At 36.1% G+C, this 17,071-nt stretch overlaps 1 protein-coding gene across 1 annotated transcript in view; it reads left to right on the top strand.

Moving 5' to 3' along the window:
• arhgef10la (Rho guanine nucleotide exchange factor (GEF) 10-like a) overlaps positions 1–17,071 on the top strand; it is a 120,363-nt gene that overhangs the window by 20,506 nt on the left and 82,786 nt on the right. Inside the window, exons 4-11 of the mRNA XM_081357683.1 lie at positions 1,277–1,434; positions 5,668–5,757; positions 6,467–6,594; positions 8,517–8,600; positions 10,963–11,071; positions 11,899–12,002; positions 14,183–14,260; positions 16,224–16,403. Of these exons, the coding sequence (XP_081213809.1) occupies positions 1,277–1,434; positions 5,668–5,757; positions 6,467–6,594; positions 8,517–8,600; positions 10,963–11,071; positions 11,899–12,002; positions 14,183–14,260; positions 16,224–16,403 (931 nt within the window). The remainder of the gene's footprint in view (positions 1–1,276; positions 1,435–5,667; positions 5,758–6,466; positions 6,595–8,516; positions 8,601–10,962; positions 11,072–11,898; positions 12,003–14,182; positions 14,261–16,223; positions 16,404–17,071) is intronic.

Here is a 17,071-nt window from a genome sequence, read left to right as displayed (position 1 = left end):
GCGGCTGTTCGCAAGCGAGTTGTTCATAAGAAATCGCAGATGAATCACTACACTGACACAAAACGTAGTGCACAACAGGTTATTCTGAAAAAGGGGGACAGGGTGGGGGTGTGCAAGACCTTTCATGTGCCGAAGGGACACTGCAAAGTTTCCAACCCCGTTGGAATTGAGGAACTAGAGGGTCCAGATACCTACTTACTAGAGGATGGAAGGAAATGGCTAAAAGATTTTGAGATGTAAATGTATAGTTTACATTAGTTACATACTATAGGTTGGTTCTGTTGCCTGTTATAATTAAGAAAAGCTTGGTTGTTTTGTGCTCAAGCAATTTTCTGTTCAGGAAGTTCGTAAAGGAAAAAGTAATGTACTAATGTTAAAATAATTGTAGGCCTACTTCCATGGATACATTGTGTAATTGCTTGGTATGGACATTTTGTCATTATTTCATTATAATTAGTTGTAAGATTAAGGAAGAGAGACATTTTTTTTCCAAGTCTTGGGGGATGTTGTCTACATAGACTGTTATTACAAAGAATTAACATTAGGGGAAGATATAGGACTAAAGAAGGTGAGCTCATTTATATTTTGCATTTGGCATGTTTACCTTATTGCATCATGCGAAGTGCATCACTGCTCTTGAAATAAGTAAAAGGTGGTGTGAATTGATATAAACGTGTGATGACGTGTCATTGGAGGCAATAGACGATTACTCTTAAAAGCACAAAAAAACAAAACAAAAAAACCTGGAGTAGACTGTGGAGATTGTATGCTGAAATACATTTCAATGAAGCACTGTAACATTTTGAAGCATGAAAGCATTATTCCATGAACAGAATGATTTTTCATCATATTCTTTCCTGTTTTGGTAAACCTTATAAATAATATATGCCCCTTTTCATATACAGTAGCACAGCTCATATAAAATATGAGTTAAATGAAGTTGACAATAAGCAATACTAGCTTTAAATAACAAACATTTATTTAAATTTAATTAAATTCTATATAAAATAACTCTTTGCACTGGTTATCCTACTCTCTACTTACACTTTGAATAATCTACCACATTTCCATTTTCACTCTACACAAAACACTGTAGCATTCATAATGGGAAAAAAAGTGCCTTTTGTAATACTGACGAGGCTGATGGCATCTGAACACTTTCCCTTCTCCTACCACCCACCACCCAGTCTTAGGCTAGAGCTGATCTCAGCTGATCTCAGTATCAGTGATCTTGAGGTCAGCAATAATATGGCTCTATTTTTGGGGAATGTTCCAGAGATCAAGCTTTCACAGACTCTGCTGCACCAGAGGACTTAAATGAAGAGGAAGACCAGACTTGCACTGCGGTGAAGAAGACCGAGAGGGAAACATGCTCTATTAAAACTAACACAGAAACAGAGAATAGCAGACACAGCCCAGCACAAAATGCCGAAGGTAAGAGACAAAAATCAAATGTATTACAGCAATAGCGTTTATATTAAGTAGGGTACAATGGGGCTTAAGGCACCCCTTAAGAATTATGTGTTTTCAATACTCCCATATGGTTGGTTGCAGAAAAATATGTTTTTATTGAACATTGACGGAGCAACAGATTTTGTGTTAAAATAAATCATAAAAGTGGATTGTTTGTTTAAAAATCTTATAAATTTAGAAGGTGGGCCTTTTTACCTCACATGCGGGGTAAAGGGCTCACCAGCATGGAGCAAAAGGCACAAAGTACTTCAGCTAAAATAATATGTTTTAAATAATGTAGTTTGTAATAATGTAATAAAGTTAATACTTGTTCAAAACAATCACTTTAGCAAAGTTTGTACTATTTTCGGTTTATTTTGATAAATAAAATAATTAATTTTTGTTCAATAAATATACTGTCATTAAAATGTTTATTAAAAACTAAATTACTTTAAAAAGTAAAGATTCTGAAAGCATTGAATGAGATCCCATAATAAATTATTATAGCTTTAGAGTAGTAACAATATTACATTTTATTATATGATATAATTAATAAATGTTTTTTTAATGTTTATATTATGGTTTAATTATAAATTTGGTGAATATTTCTAAAGTGGATACCCAACTTAATATACAGTATAGGCTACCATCTGAATGAAGTCAGCCAGCTATTTTTATCATGTTAAATACTGTGCCTTTTGCCCCAACAGCAGGGGTGCTTTTTACCCCAAATACCATACTGTTACATATTCTTCCGTTATTGAAAATCTGTTGCTTTAATTACCTTGAACAAAACCAGAAAATTAGAGATGTACCGATAATCGGCAGACAAAAGCAATTATTTTCATCGATAAAAGCAATTGATTGTTTAAAAACAGCAGTGCCGATTATATCCTGTCAATCAAAAGGGTGCGGTAAAATACGACCGACTGCAACTCACACTGTGTGTGAAGAAAATCTCTCATGTTGAGTTAGTTAGGGCAAGTTAATGACAACATCGAAAAACAGCTACATAAAAGCAGGCTCTATTTGACCCTATGAATCACCCGTAGTTCCAGCCAAGGTTGCCATCTGCAGTTTGTCCCTATAGGCCTAGCCATAGACATCATATATAGCTATGGGCCTAGCTACTAAACATTTTTTTTTTTTTTTTTTTTTGTAGGGCGCCTTTCATCCAATAATCGCAAATAGATTTGTGCTTTGTTACTTCTAAAAAGAAACAAAGTGTCATCTCTCAAATTCTGTCCATTTTATCACGAAATTCAAACATAAATGGCGTTTTTGACGCTCTTAAATGTGACGTGACAGATCGCTGTAGCGCCTGAAGTTCAAGCAGCAGCGCGGAGCGCGAGGCTATTCCTCCACTTTGATAAAAATTATATCTAGAAAAACATGCATGAATATCAGAAGGTAAGTTGAAAGATACAGTAGCCTACCGAAATCCGTATCATCTAGAGCCCGACCGATATGGATTTTTGGGCGCCGATGCCGATACCGATAAAAAAAAGCCAGATACCGATATATCGGCCGATATTATTTATGTGTATATTATAATACAGTAGCAATATTATTTATGTGTGTATTATAGTACAGTAAGTTTGGACACACTTTACAATTGGTGTGTACAAACTTTTGATGGGTACTAGAGCCCGACTGATAAAGGACTTTGAAGGCTGATACCGGTACAAATATTTGTTGGTTTTAAAATCCGATATTCCGATATATCGGACGATATATATATATTTTTTTTCAGAAACGCGCAACAAAACATTAACAAATTTCCCTAACATTAGTTATTTGTAGTTATTTATGAGTTTTAACTAAAATAATATGATAATGCATTTTAAAAAGAAACTTGTTTCTTGTATTGTCACAACAGAACAGAGGAACATCAAAATATATTAAAGTTCTGATAAATAAAATGTATAAAAATACAAACTTAAGATTTTTTTTAAGACTAAACGTTTAGTCCTTTGAACAAAAACAACAATTTCACATTCAAATTGACAACAAATTCAAATTCAAATTTTCTTCTGTTGAAAATAAGTTATTTGGATGAATGTGGGTAACCAAACAGTTGATGTACCCCAATGACTTCCATAGTATATTTTTCTCCTTTGGAAGTCAATGGGGACCAGCTACTGTTTGGTTACCCACATTCTTCAAACTATTAATATTAGAAAAATATTAGAAGGAAATTAATACAGTTGGAACAACATTAGAGTGCCTGTAAATAATGAGATCATTTTTATTATTGGGTGAACTATCCCTTTAAGGACAAGCGGCAATGTGTTTACAATTGATACTGTCTGTTAAAGAGCTGAGCACGACACGTCTAATGTACACGCATTTGACAAGCGGACAACCGACATTGTTTATGTAAATCTTGTGTGTATTTAACAGTATTAGCACAATAATACTCGAAAGATAACTTGTAGAAAGGCGCTGGTAGAAAGGCTTTTAGTGCATGTGAGCTTCACATGTACGCGCTGAGAAACGCACACGTTAGAACAGCGCATCAGTATTTAAAATTAAATGTTTAACCGACAAAGCATTAAAGCACATGCACATTATGAACTTTTGTGAACTGCAGTGTTAACATTTTATGTGAATATAGCCTACGTCGCGTTGTTCCGCTTCACTCTCGGCTTATTTAACCGCAGCAAAACTGGACATGAGTCACGAAATTTGTCATCCTTATTTGAGTTAAGAGAACTGATAGGGATGTTCTTTTAATTGTTATTCAAGCAATGTATGTCTCGTGAGTCGTGACCAACTCACCATGAACACACTTCACCGCTGATCTCACTCGCGGTTCTCTCTGCCCGACTCGGGCTGGATCAGCAGGTTGCTGAATGTGTGGCACGTTATACACGAGTGTTGCCAACAGGGACGGTGTAGAGTGCCCTCTGGTGGACAAACTATACAACGGCAACCCTCATAACATGGTTGAAGGGTGTTTTGTCCGTTTTTATTTTATTTTTGAAATATTAATTTATCGGCCGTTATAAATGCCGATACCGATAGTTTTGAAAATGCCTAATATCGGCCGATAATATCGGCCTGCCGATATATCGGTCGGGCTCTAGTATCATCATGTCTCATGTATTCGCTCAGTCAGTGTTTCAACTACGGAAATATGTCAATAAAACAGTTTGTGAACAATATCACTTATGTTGCATTTAACTTTACTTCAGAAAGTCATCCGTTTGTTAGTTAGCTTTAGAGAGTAGCTTATTTACTGTTAATTATATATGTAGTATGTTTGAATAAATTTGCCATGAAGACAATTGCTTATGAAAACTACCTTATGTGTGTAACTGAGTTGTATACAAACATTTAAGCTTTTATTTGAGTGCAAATATTATATATCTGAAAATAAATAGTAGTTGAATATAATAGCTCTGTTGTTCATTTTAACCTCTAATATATTAGAGGTTAAAATGAACAACAGAGCTATTATTCTATAAAAAGATTCTATAAAAAGAATCTCTCCCAAATAATGCTATAAACTATAAAGATAAACCTCTTATTTGGAACACTATAGTGAAACCAAACTATCGGCATTGCGTCAGCTTTCTGCTGTTTGACCTGGCTTTAGTTCAGGTTTTCTTCATAGTTCACCTCATGTCTGATCAATTGAAAACAGTGCTTTGGGTAAGTTTAAAAATATTTTTTTCTGGGCAAATAATCTTTTAAAAGAAAAAATCAATGTGGCCTGCCAAGTTCAGTTTTGTTGACTTGTTTTGATTGATGTTGACTGGAGCACTACAGTTTGGGAATACAGTGTAAAGGTGATCACAGAAGTAGCACAGAAATTGCATAAAACTCACAAGAAGTAATCATATGAGCATATGTTTGTTGCTTAACACAGATTTTTTTGTTTTTGATGCTCTGTTCTGTATTTTCTGTCAAGGGAGTGTCCATAAAAAATCTTAAGCATATACAAAAAAACACACAAACAAATGCACTCACAGACTTTAAGCTTCCATTTTCTTAAAGTCACCATGAAATCAAAATTGACTATTCTTTTTTTATGGAGTATTGCAGTATTTATTATTAAGGTTTTATCTGTGCATGTTATTATTATTATTATTAATATTATTATTTAATTCATGTGCCCTAGTAATCTCTAATCAACATCAAGTCCCGTTTCACTCTGATATAGCAACGTCACAGACTATTGCTTATTTTTTTCTTTTTTTTTCTTCACAGGTGATGTCTCTGGTGAGTCTGAACACCAGACGGCTGGTCTGGAGGTGATCTATGATGATGTACCCTGTGAAGATTTGTCCTCAGGAGAAGGTCAGTCATGTGTTTGTGTCTGTCTTTCAGCGTATACATGTAGATCTCTCAGTTCCAGTGTTTTAATGTTGCGTGTGTGGGTGTTTCTTCAACTTCAAGGCAAGCAATTTTATGCAGGTTGGTTAAAATAACAGATTCACATTTAAGATTTTTCCTCTTTTTGATATAAAACTGTTTTGGAATCTTTTTACTATAATTTTATATTTTATCTTTCTACTGTTCAAATACATTTTATAGTTTTACTCTTTCAGATCCTGACAAACGGTCTTAGAATATGAAAATTCGTCATAAAATATACATTTACAAATGATGATAAACCATTTAAAATCATTTATATCTGTTTTTACACAAATTACAACCAACAGATGTCGCCATTTCCATCAGAACCAAAAATTATCAGTTAATATATCATGCTTGAAATAAAATGAGATATTTGACAAAGAAAAAAAGAAAATAATGTTTAACACAATGTTAAACATAATGTATCATTTGAGATATGGTGGAAATGACATTTGCTATATGACAAGGTTAAAAAACAATTTCACAAAGTCCACATGGGCCAAAAGTGCCCATAGTTGAAGAAACACCCTTCTAGCATATGTGTGATTTTTATGTGTTATGTTAGGTAGATGTTTCTTTGCATGTCATTGTCAGAAGACCTACAGTATTAACAGGACTGTACTGAAACCTGCATTGCTTTGTGTGTCAGCTGACTTGATCTATGAGGACGTTCAGAAAGAGGAGGGCTTGCAAGGGCCCAAAAATGGCTGGAGCTCAAGTGAGTTTGAAAGCTATGATGAGCAGTCCGACTCTGAGAGGGCGCCAACCCGTAGCAAGGTGCGTGTGTGTTAATAGATTCCCCACAACTGCAATAATTACATCCTTTCAAACATCTGATTTATCTTCAGACACATTTCCACATTCCTCATAATGATAAACCACAACGGTCCTTAAAAAGATTTAAACCCCCCAAGGTTGCAGGCTGATTGATTGGTATGTGTTTTGATAATTTATTTGAGATGCAGGTTCTTGTGTTACTTCGATGGTGAAGGTTTGCTTTGCCACCACAAGAGCGCAGTGTTGGCCAGCACTTGCCTAATCGCTACTGGAGCAGGGGCGTGACTGACACACTTTTACACTGCTCTATATTGCTGCAAATTTGAATTCTGTGTGCACTGTGTTATCTGCCCTTACACGTTCATGAGGTCACACTGGTATGGAAAACACTTTGCCCAGGCGGCAATCCCTCAGAAACCAATTTCCCATGGCCAGACTCACCTTTACCTCCGCCGAATTAGGCTCCATAAGATTCCTGCTGCCAGAAGCCTCGCGATAAGCAAGAATTAGATTGCTGAGTCTAATACCACAGTGATTTGAGCTCAGTTTAACCAGTTGTTCCCCCTGCTTTTTTCAGTGCTTTTATAATTGGAATGGAATGGCTTTCTTTCGAAAGGTGTCAAAAGTTTTTATAGTGGGCTTGTTAAGAATAAAACTAACTCAGAAGGACAAACAAGCAACAACTGACTTCACAACAGCATGGAATAATTGGAAATGAGTCTTTGCGATTATTTCAGAAAAAATAATAACAGACAAAATGTTGAATGAATGCAATTGCCTATTTGTCTGTAGTTATAAAATATTTATGAATATACAATATCGTTCAAAAGGTTTTCTTTTAAAAAAAAGTTTTTATTTAGCAAGGATGCATTTAATTGATCAAAAGTAACAGTATACTTTTACATTGTTATAAAGGATTTGTATTTCAAATACATGCTGTTAAATTTAATTATGAATAAATAAATAAATAAATTATAAAATAATAATATATATATACCTATATTCTCCACACAGTTTCCACAAAATATAATGCAGCATAACTGTTTTCAACATTAATAATAATAAAAGGTATGTTTCCTGAGCAGTAAATCGGCATATTAGAATGATTTCTGAAGGATCATGTGACACTGAAGTCATGAATGAAGTCTAATGTAATGGCTGCTGCAAATTCATCTTTACCATCACATGAATAAATTACATTTTAAAATATATTAACATAGAAAATAGTTATCTTAAATTGTAATAATATTTCATTTTTTTTCTTTGGTGTGCATAAGAAACAAGGCATTTTATTACCTTATTTCTTATGTACACAAAGCATTACACTACAAAATCTTACCAACCCCCAACTTTTGAATGGTATAACTTATTTAAAAAAAAAATTATATTCCTCTGAAATTTTTCTAATGCTTTTCGAAAATTTTCCATCAGACATGATATTGATTCTTTCCACTAATCGCGAAACTGCACTCAAAGGATTCAGGAATATCAGAAGCAGTGAATGCATTATAGATGCATCCTTGGAAAACAGATCAGACGAAGGCATCTTATTTGACAGGATGTTTCACAAACATTGGATTAGGACAAGATGACTTCCTACCTTTCTGCTGGACACAGCCTGTGGCTTTGTTTTGGAAATAAGGAGGTGCTTGTCTGAGATTCGCATTAGCGAGGGTGTACATGCTGTCATAATTGCATCTTCCTCTGCCTATCCCATGCTGCTTTGACTTAAAATTTAAGCCACGTCTCTTGTGCTAGTCATCTTGCATATGCTTTTGTGGTTGATCCTGATTTTGCCTTGCCCTCATCCCTTAGTTTCCTTCACCTTTATGCTTACCCCTTCGTTCCTTCCTCTTCCCCATGTTACCATGTTAATGCGCTGTCACCCATGGCCTGTGTTGTTGCCGTGACGATATCCGTAGCTCTCCCCCGATGTGCGACGACTGAGAGAACGTTACACCAGGACCAAACAGGAGCTAGCCATGAGACTGGGGGGAAGACATCAGGTACACTCAAGCACGTGAGGGGAAGAATGGGCTTCAGGGGGGTGTACTAGTTCAGAGCTGTCAATAGAGGCGATCACAGTCACCTGTGTTCAAGATTACATCTTCTTTTTCTCACTTTTCCCTGCTGAAAAGACTAGTATGAATTGACCAACACAGCCATACTGTTCACTAGACAAATGTATTAAAAAAGCCTGGTTGCAGTGGCACTGTGACATCCCAGCCTCCAATGCTTAGGACCAGCATCCAAAGCACAGCTAGTCTCTTTTTCAGCAGGGCAAGTCTTCATTCTTCATTTGAGTTGTCTGTCCCTGTCTTGCTTTTCTGTCTCTCTTTTTTATCTGTGTTTTAAATCACAGGGTCTGTATAGAGTGTTCACCGATCTCTACAAACACAGCTGGAAATACCTGTAGATGTTCACTGCACTTGATAAGAGTTTTTTCATATGAATTCAAGTCGTGCAGATAGGTGTTGTCTACATTGTGTATTTATATTTAAAAAAAATGACATTTAAAAAACAAATTGTAATATAATTTAATATAATATATTTTACTATTGAAATATAAAATGACAAATAATAGATTGATTTACAGTATATATACAATACCATGCAAACATTTGGGGTTTTTATAAATAAATTGATACCTTTTTCAGCAAAGATGCATTTTGGAAGCATGTTTCCGCCACAGAATAATACAATAAAAAAATATAATTTTGACTATTTAGCTTTATTTATATTGTGAGATGTAAAGTCGTTATTGCGAGTTATAAAGTCAGAATTGCGAGATATAAACTCGCAATTGCGATAAAATAAATTGTGAGATAAAAAGTTGCAATTACCTTTTTTAAATTTTTTATTCAGTGGTGGAAACAAGCTTCCATTCATCAAGGCCCCGATATACTTCAGTTGAAGAGTGAACTAGTGTGACGTCATTTCGAGCAAAATCGGGCCAAAACGAAGTTCGTTTTGTGTTCATTTCGGGGGTTCAAAACAGCTTGCCAATGCGAACTTTCCGGAAAATTTCGCTCTAGTTGGTAAACACCCTTGAACTATCATGAACGCACTGGAGAGCCGCTTTATAGTAGAAAATGTTGTAATTCTAATTGAAAGAGAGCTTGTGCAAGAGCTCTTAACTACTGTTTTCTCATCGCTGTCATTTTTGTTGTGAGCTTTATTTTGTTATCTAAAAGATGCCCTCTCAGCATTGTGGGCGGCGTCAGGATAGGCAACAGTATAGGCTACCTCTGCTCACGTATTTCAAATTTCTTTTTACCCCTAAGCGACAAACGAAAAATAACTTTGGAAGTGAGTATGTCGGGGCCTTCAAACCAATCAAATGTGACACTAAAGACACAAAAGTAAAAAAAAAAATTATAACATAAAAAAATGCTGTTCTTTTCAAGTTTCTGTTCATCAAAGAATCTGGGGGAAAAAATGTAGCGCGGTTTCCACTAAAATGTTTAGCAGCACAACTGTTTTTAACATTTATAGTAAGAGATGTTTTTGAGCACCAAATCAGAATATTAGAATGATTTCTGAAGGATTAAGTGACACAAGACTGGAGTAATGATGCTCAAAATTCAGCTTGGCCATCACAGGAATAAATTATATTAAAAAATATATTTAAATAGAAAATTATATATTATATTTTAAATTGCAATAATATTCCACAATTCTTCTGCTTTTACTTTATTTTTGATAAAAAAAATGCAGCCTTGGTGTGCATGTGTGAAAAATCTACTAACCCCAAAGTAGTGTGTTTCTACTTACCACTTTAACAGTCACATATCTATCACAAGTCCACTTTCCAAGGCACTTATTGTATCACTTTTGCATTGAAAGTCCCTCTCTGTATCATTCTCACTTTCTTTTATTCTGTTGTAAACAAACCACTAAATCGCTTCCACTATAATAACATTTTTTGATTCAGCTTCTAATCTCTAATTTAATTTGTATGAGGGTGGGATATGGGCACACTTGTGTGTATATATAAAGTAAACATCTCTCATGGGGTTTAAGCAAGCCATTTCCACATGCTCTCCATTAATGACCTGCTTTCGAAGATGGGCTGTCTGCCTCCTTTTTTCAAATGTAAAAATATCTCTGTTGCTTGATGTTCTCTCACACACTTAGGATCTTGTGGCTTGTGGCCATTGAAGCAGACCCTTAAGCACACACCCAACTGCCGCCATGCTGCACTGAACTGGTGCCTCACTAATGGCAGGCAAACCCAAGCATGGCTGTTTACGCTCGAGGGCTTGAGATGGTCAACCTTTTTCTATAAGGGTGTACAACGTCACTGGTTATAGAGAAACGCCAGCTGGACTGCCTGTGATTTTCTGTTCCCCTCTGGTCCCTTTGCAGGTCCATCAGCTGATGCGGGCGGCACGTAGCGGAACGAAAGATGGCCTGGAGAAGACTAAAATCGCTGTGATGAGGAGAGTTTCATTCCTACATAAAAAGGACCACTCAGGTAATCTAAGAATATTTTTGAGAGTTTATCTTCTTTCAGGCACTCATCCTGTCCACTTTTCCTTTGATAGAATCCCATTCAGGAAAGAGGCAATTATACATTTCTAATGCATTTTGTTCTCCCTCAAAGAAACGGGTCTGTTCATTGAATTAAGTTAGACGTCTTTAGAGATGGCATATGATCTGACAGCCACAGAGTCAGATGCGATAGAAAAGGTTGATGGAATGCTCTCTTATATTCTGCTTTTAAGTAGAGAATTGACTCATGGAGGTAGAGCCTGAAAAACAAAATGATGTGATATATTTGTCATGAAGCAGCAAAGTATTAAAAATCAGACGGGTCTTTGATATAAAATGGTAGGCATATGAGCTGATTAGGACATTTGATGGACAGGAAAATTGGCTGGGATTGGTCCCCATAATGCCCTTCTGCACAATGGGAAAATTACTATTTGGAAGTGGAGACTGGTGTGATGCCTATTGAAACACCACTTTAAACGACATACCACACTGAGTATAGTGCTAAACCTTTGATTTGGAGGTTCTGTTATAATTTCTTTTATCATTTAGAGAGCCTGCAAAAACTTGTGTGAAGATTTTAAGCCTTTGGGAAAAGGTGCAACATTGAATGCAGGAGGGTTTTCTTTTGTAACCGTTGAGTGAAAGAATGCTTGGGATGTGGCTTAGAACACCCTGTTCCTTACTAAGTTTGTATGTTCTTTTTTTCTGTTTGAGCATCTCTTCTGAGTTGAAATAATAGGTGAATTTGTATTCTTAGCTTCGCAGGGATATATGTTTGAATGTTTTTTTGTGTGTGTATCCTGACAGATGACACTGAGGATGATACAGGGTATCTGGATGTAATGGTATCAGAAGCAAAACACCCACCTGCACAACTGGGACCAATGCCAGATGGGCTTAGCAGCCAACAGGTGCATGTATATGTATTTATTTCTATAAAAAATATTTTAAATTTAGTATGTACGTAATACTATGGAAGTCAGTAGGGCCCATCAACTGTTTGGCTTCTGCAGGGTTCTGTCTATCATTGACACGCTGGCTGTTTTCAGAAGAGCATCTGTTATTTTTTTAGCTGGTTATAAGTGCTTTGGCGGACACACATTAATTGAACGTTTTAGGCATATGGCCAGTTTGTCTCATTTGCATTCATGCAAAATACTGGAGCCAAACCTGAGAAGATAGTCCAGAAGATTCCATAGCAGTCCTGGACATGTAATTTACGTAGTTGTCATTCGTAGGCGAAGACTATGCTAATTTTGAACGAGCGTGCATGCACACCCTTATTTACAAATTATTGGAATTCGTTAACATACTGTACAAAATTTACTCATATATTTACATACGTTTCATGAATGAGGCCCTTTGTTCAGATTTTTTTCACTGACTTAACTCATATTCAGTGAGCTTTTTAGAGCTTCAGTGAGCTTTTTAAAAACAAATTATGTTAGGCTGGTATTAGTTTTTTGAAATTGGTGATGACATTTATGGAATTTCAGTGGTATAATTTTTTTATATCATAACTTTATTTTAAGCAAAAATAATTATACTGTGATAAATATCATTCTCGTGAAATAAAACAACTCATATCGTGATATAAGATTTTGGTCATATCGCCCAGCCCTATGTATCACCAAAATAATTTATTATTATAATTACATATTTTGTTTCTTGAAACTGCACATATGACAGTAATTTGAGTTGACAGTAGCTGTAGCTTGAGATGTGGATGTAAATTAATTTATTTTAAAGGGGGGGTGAAATGCTCATTTTCACTCAATCTCCTGTTAATCTTGAGTACCTATAGAGTAGTATTGCATCCTTCATATCTCCAAAAAGTCTTTAGTTTTATTATATTTATAAAAGGAAGATAGGCTGTACCGAGTCTTTCCGGAAAGAACCGAGCGGCTGAAGGCGGGCCGTGTGGGCGGAGCTAAAGCTGTGCTAACGCGCCGAGCTAACAACACAAAGAGACATTTGAAGCAGTTTTACTCACCGCCCGGTTCCAACGCACGACCGCGAACCTTTATCATTGTGACTGCTCGATCCTTAAGCATTAGACGATCTGCAAATCCGTCGATCTGGGCTTTGTTTATAAAACAAGCATCGTCGAAATGCAGGGAACAAACAGTCTTGCACAACCTCCGTTGATGCTCTGAAAAAACTCCATCCACTGGTCCCTTAACGCCGGGTTCTTTGGGAATCTGTGGAGGGTTGTCTTGCCCTGGCAACCAAAAACCCACTTCTTTGTTGACATTGACTTCCCTAAAGCCGAGCATAGCGCTTTGATGGGCGTACTGCTTTCGCTCTCTCGCTCTGGTCTACGGTTGCGCGCGCGCCCGCGTCCTTCCGGAGAAGTGCCCTTAGGACCCGTATAAGGAAATTCCGCTACATCTGACGTCACACATGCCCATACTCGAAAAAAACTTTCCGAAACTTGAGACAAACCGGAAGGAGCATTTTTGGAACAGAAATACTCCTTCAAACGTACAATTTAATTTTTTAAACTTTGTCCATGTTTAGCATGGGAATCCAACTCTTTAACAGTGTAAAACTCAGTATGCATGAAATAGCATTTCACCCCCCCTTTAATAATAAAAATCTGTAAAAATTGTAACACCCTAATTTTTATGGGGTAAAATCTAAATATTCTGGTTCAAATGGGTAGCGCTGTTTCGTTCTGCTTTTGCAGCGTTTTCTGTTTAATGTTTCTCATATGCAACAGAAATGGCAGCGTTTATCAGTTTAACAAATTTTAAGTGGCACCAGGATGACCTCTAACAAAAAGTAGTTGCACCGGCAGGAAAAAAGTTTGCAAAATGCGACCATTTAGTCGCAGTTAGAGACCTGGTATATTTATTGTTTTAATAAATATAAATATTGTATCAAAAATACACTGATGTGTAATTATATAAATATACACTGCAGTTTAAAGAAATTAATTCTTTTATTCAGCAAGTGCACCTCATAATGATCAAAAGTGATGCACTCAAACACATTTATAGTGTTACAAAATATTTCTATTTCAAATATAAATAATATTTGATTTCTCTGGTGTCCTACTTAATATGAATGTTTTTCATCTCATCCACAGATTGTCCGACGCCACATTTTGAGCTCCATTGTGCAGAGTGAGAGGAGTTACCTGGACTCTCTTAAACGGATCCTACAGGTAAAATGGATGATTTCACATGCCATTGCATCTGTTCCAAGAACAGCTGTGTTGGTGAAATAAAAAAGAAAGAAAGAAAAAAAAGACACTTTTGATAGATTCAGTAGAGTGACAAAATGTTTTCACATAACAGAAAGTTTTGAGAACTTTGGTAGGTCTTGGGTGTCTTTTTATTTTCAGCGTACTAAGATCAAACTGAAACTCAGTGCTTTGATGCGTCAAATAAATTCATACTCAAATAAGTGCAGAAAAGTAGTTAAATGCTAAATATTATTGCCATGTTAAGTGTTGAAAATCTGAAAATGCATGTTTAGCATACATTAAAACATTAAATGTTGTTACTTTTATCTTAAAATGGTTAAATAACTCTTATGATTGCACAACAAAAGTCTTTGGAAGGGTTACAGATAATGTCAAGGCTCCATCTTAATGTGAAAGTCCAGCTATTCAAAGCCTTCAAACAAAAGATAACTCTATACATTGTCTTTAATACTGAATTTGTGTTCACATTCACATTCCTGTAAATGGAAGCATGCAGGTCTGGTGGGTTTTCACAGTGTGAAGTTTCATTACACATAATTCTGATCTCAGCTAGTGGAGGAGAGAAAAGCATTTGTTATCACACTCCTTTGAAGGCACAGGCAGAGTATAAAATTGAATCACTGATCAATGACAGGTTTACGCTCTATGAAATCTAGTCATTCAGGATCTATCTCTAAGCTTTGTTGTCAAATCAAAGCTCTGTCGGGTGTATTTTACAATTCCTGCTCTCTTAATAGCATGCTAGACATGGTCTAGGGTGGTTAGATCAGGTAAAGTTGCTCAAGCAGGGGGATGGGGGTCTGCATAATTAAGTTTAGTACTGCTGTTGTGGGCAGTCAGACACATCTTTAGAAAAAGAAATAGTCCCATTGCCTCATCCTTTGTCTTATTTCTCTTTGTCGATAATTCATTAGTGCTGGAGACTCCAGGATAGGATAGAAAGCAGCCATGAAAAATCTATTGTGTCCACAGTCTAACTAGCAAAGTGTCTTTGTTTTTAAAGATTAAGTCTTGAAGTTTATCTATAGACACCACATCACTAGCTTGTTTTGCAAATCAAACCTATCAAACATTTAGCAGAGCCCAATTTGAATTTGATAATGTGGCAAGACAGTCAAAGCCAATTTCAATGGGAGAATAAACAGGTAGTTCACCCCAAAATTTTAATTGTGTTAACTTTTACAAACCCACTGTCTGTGATTGTAAACCTTTGTTGTTTTTTTCTTCTTTGACATTTTAGGTCTTATGAAATGTGAGAGAAGTTATTTAAAACATTAATCTCATAATATGTTTTATGCAGTTGTAATTGCAGTATAAATGCATTTATGCCACCTCTAAGATGATGCATATATTTTAATGGGAAAGTTAATTTCTGTCACTGTCAGGTGATAAATCATAGAAAAAATAAAAGCAAAGTTAAACAAGACTGATGCATTCACCTTCAAGTGATTTTACCTTCAACATTTTTCTTCTTATAGCGTTATTGTTATTATAATAATTATAAATGAGTATTATAAGAAATTATTATTTATTATTATTTTACATGTATAATTAAAGTTAATTTCTAAGGGAAAAATGAATGGGACTTGACTGGACTTGCTTGATGTGAGCTACTGACTTGATTTGGTTGTTCCCAACTCTGTCAAATACATGCATTATTTAAAAGATATATTCATATACGCAAATTGGACATTTTGAATCTTGTATTCAAATGAATGAAATGGATAATGCATAGTGAGACTTTCAGTGTTTTTTTTTTTCCACCTCACTGTTAAGATTAATTCAGCACATTTTTAATCTCCCTCCCTTGTCAAGGTGAAGCAAGTCAGAGCTGTAAATGAATTATTCCTCCTGTATAAATATAAAAATGTTTTAGTAAAAACATACATAAGAAATGTCTCCATTTCCCATGATCCTTTAGGAATACCAGCGACCTCTGATGGAGGCCGAGCCTCGGATCCTCAGTGTCAGGAAGATCCGGCCCATTTTTTTCCGTCTGTGGGAGATCATGCAGTGCCACTCCATGTTCCAGATTGCCCTGGCATCTCGGGTGGCCGAATGGGACTCTTGTGAAAAGATTGGGGATCTGTTTGTTGCTTCAGTGAGTACGAAAACGCTTAAATGATTGACTTCTAAACTAAACTTTTGAACACTGTCACATTTTGTCTGTGGTCTTTGAGTTTAGTTCATTCACTGAGTCAGTACCCATGTCATTTGTCTCCAAAGTTAGTGATTTGGTTTCCAGTAAATTACGTTCACCTGTTTCTAGTTTAATTCCTCGTTTTGTACTCTGTGTGCATATAGTTCAGTTCATTGACCGATATTGTCAATGTTAAGGTTGGTTTGCTTTACTGCTGTGTTTCCTGTTCTCCTACGTTCTACAGTTTTTAGTTTTGTTTAGTAAAGACTGCTGAATTTAGATCCGTGCCTCAAATCTCTCCTTTGCCTGGAACAACCTGTGACAGAATAACGGACACTTATAATGGATCTAACAGCAGCCACCATATACCTGGAGGACCAGCTACTTTTTTTTTTGAAGATTATGTAGAGGAGTTCCTGGAGTTTAGCTATCAGGTGTCCTGAAACTACGGCACTCACAAGGTCTGTCACTGGAGTGGGCTGGATGATTCCCTGTTGAAGCTGGAGAAAACACCTTTACTCTGGCCCAGTACATAGTATGTACTGTGGCAGAGTGGATCGTCCTTTACCATTGGTGAAGTGGAAGAGGACAACATCAAAGATCGGAAGTCTCCCCCCAGTCCACTCCAT

The sequence above is a fragment of the Scardinius erythrophthalmus genome (genome assembly GCF_964197995.2).
Source record: "Scardinius erythrophthalmus genome assembly, chromosome: 25".
Lineage (NCBI taxonomy): Eukaryota > Metazoa > Chordata > Actinopteri > Cypriniformes > Leuciscidae > Scardinius > Scardinius erythrophthalmus.
The sequence above is the reverse complement of the archived record's forward strand: the minus strand, read 5'-3'. Positions and strand labels throughout refer to the sequence as shown.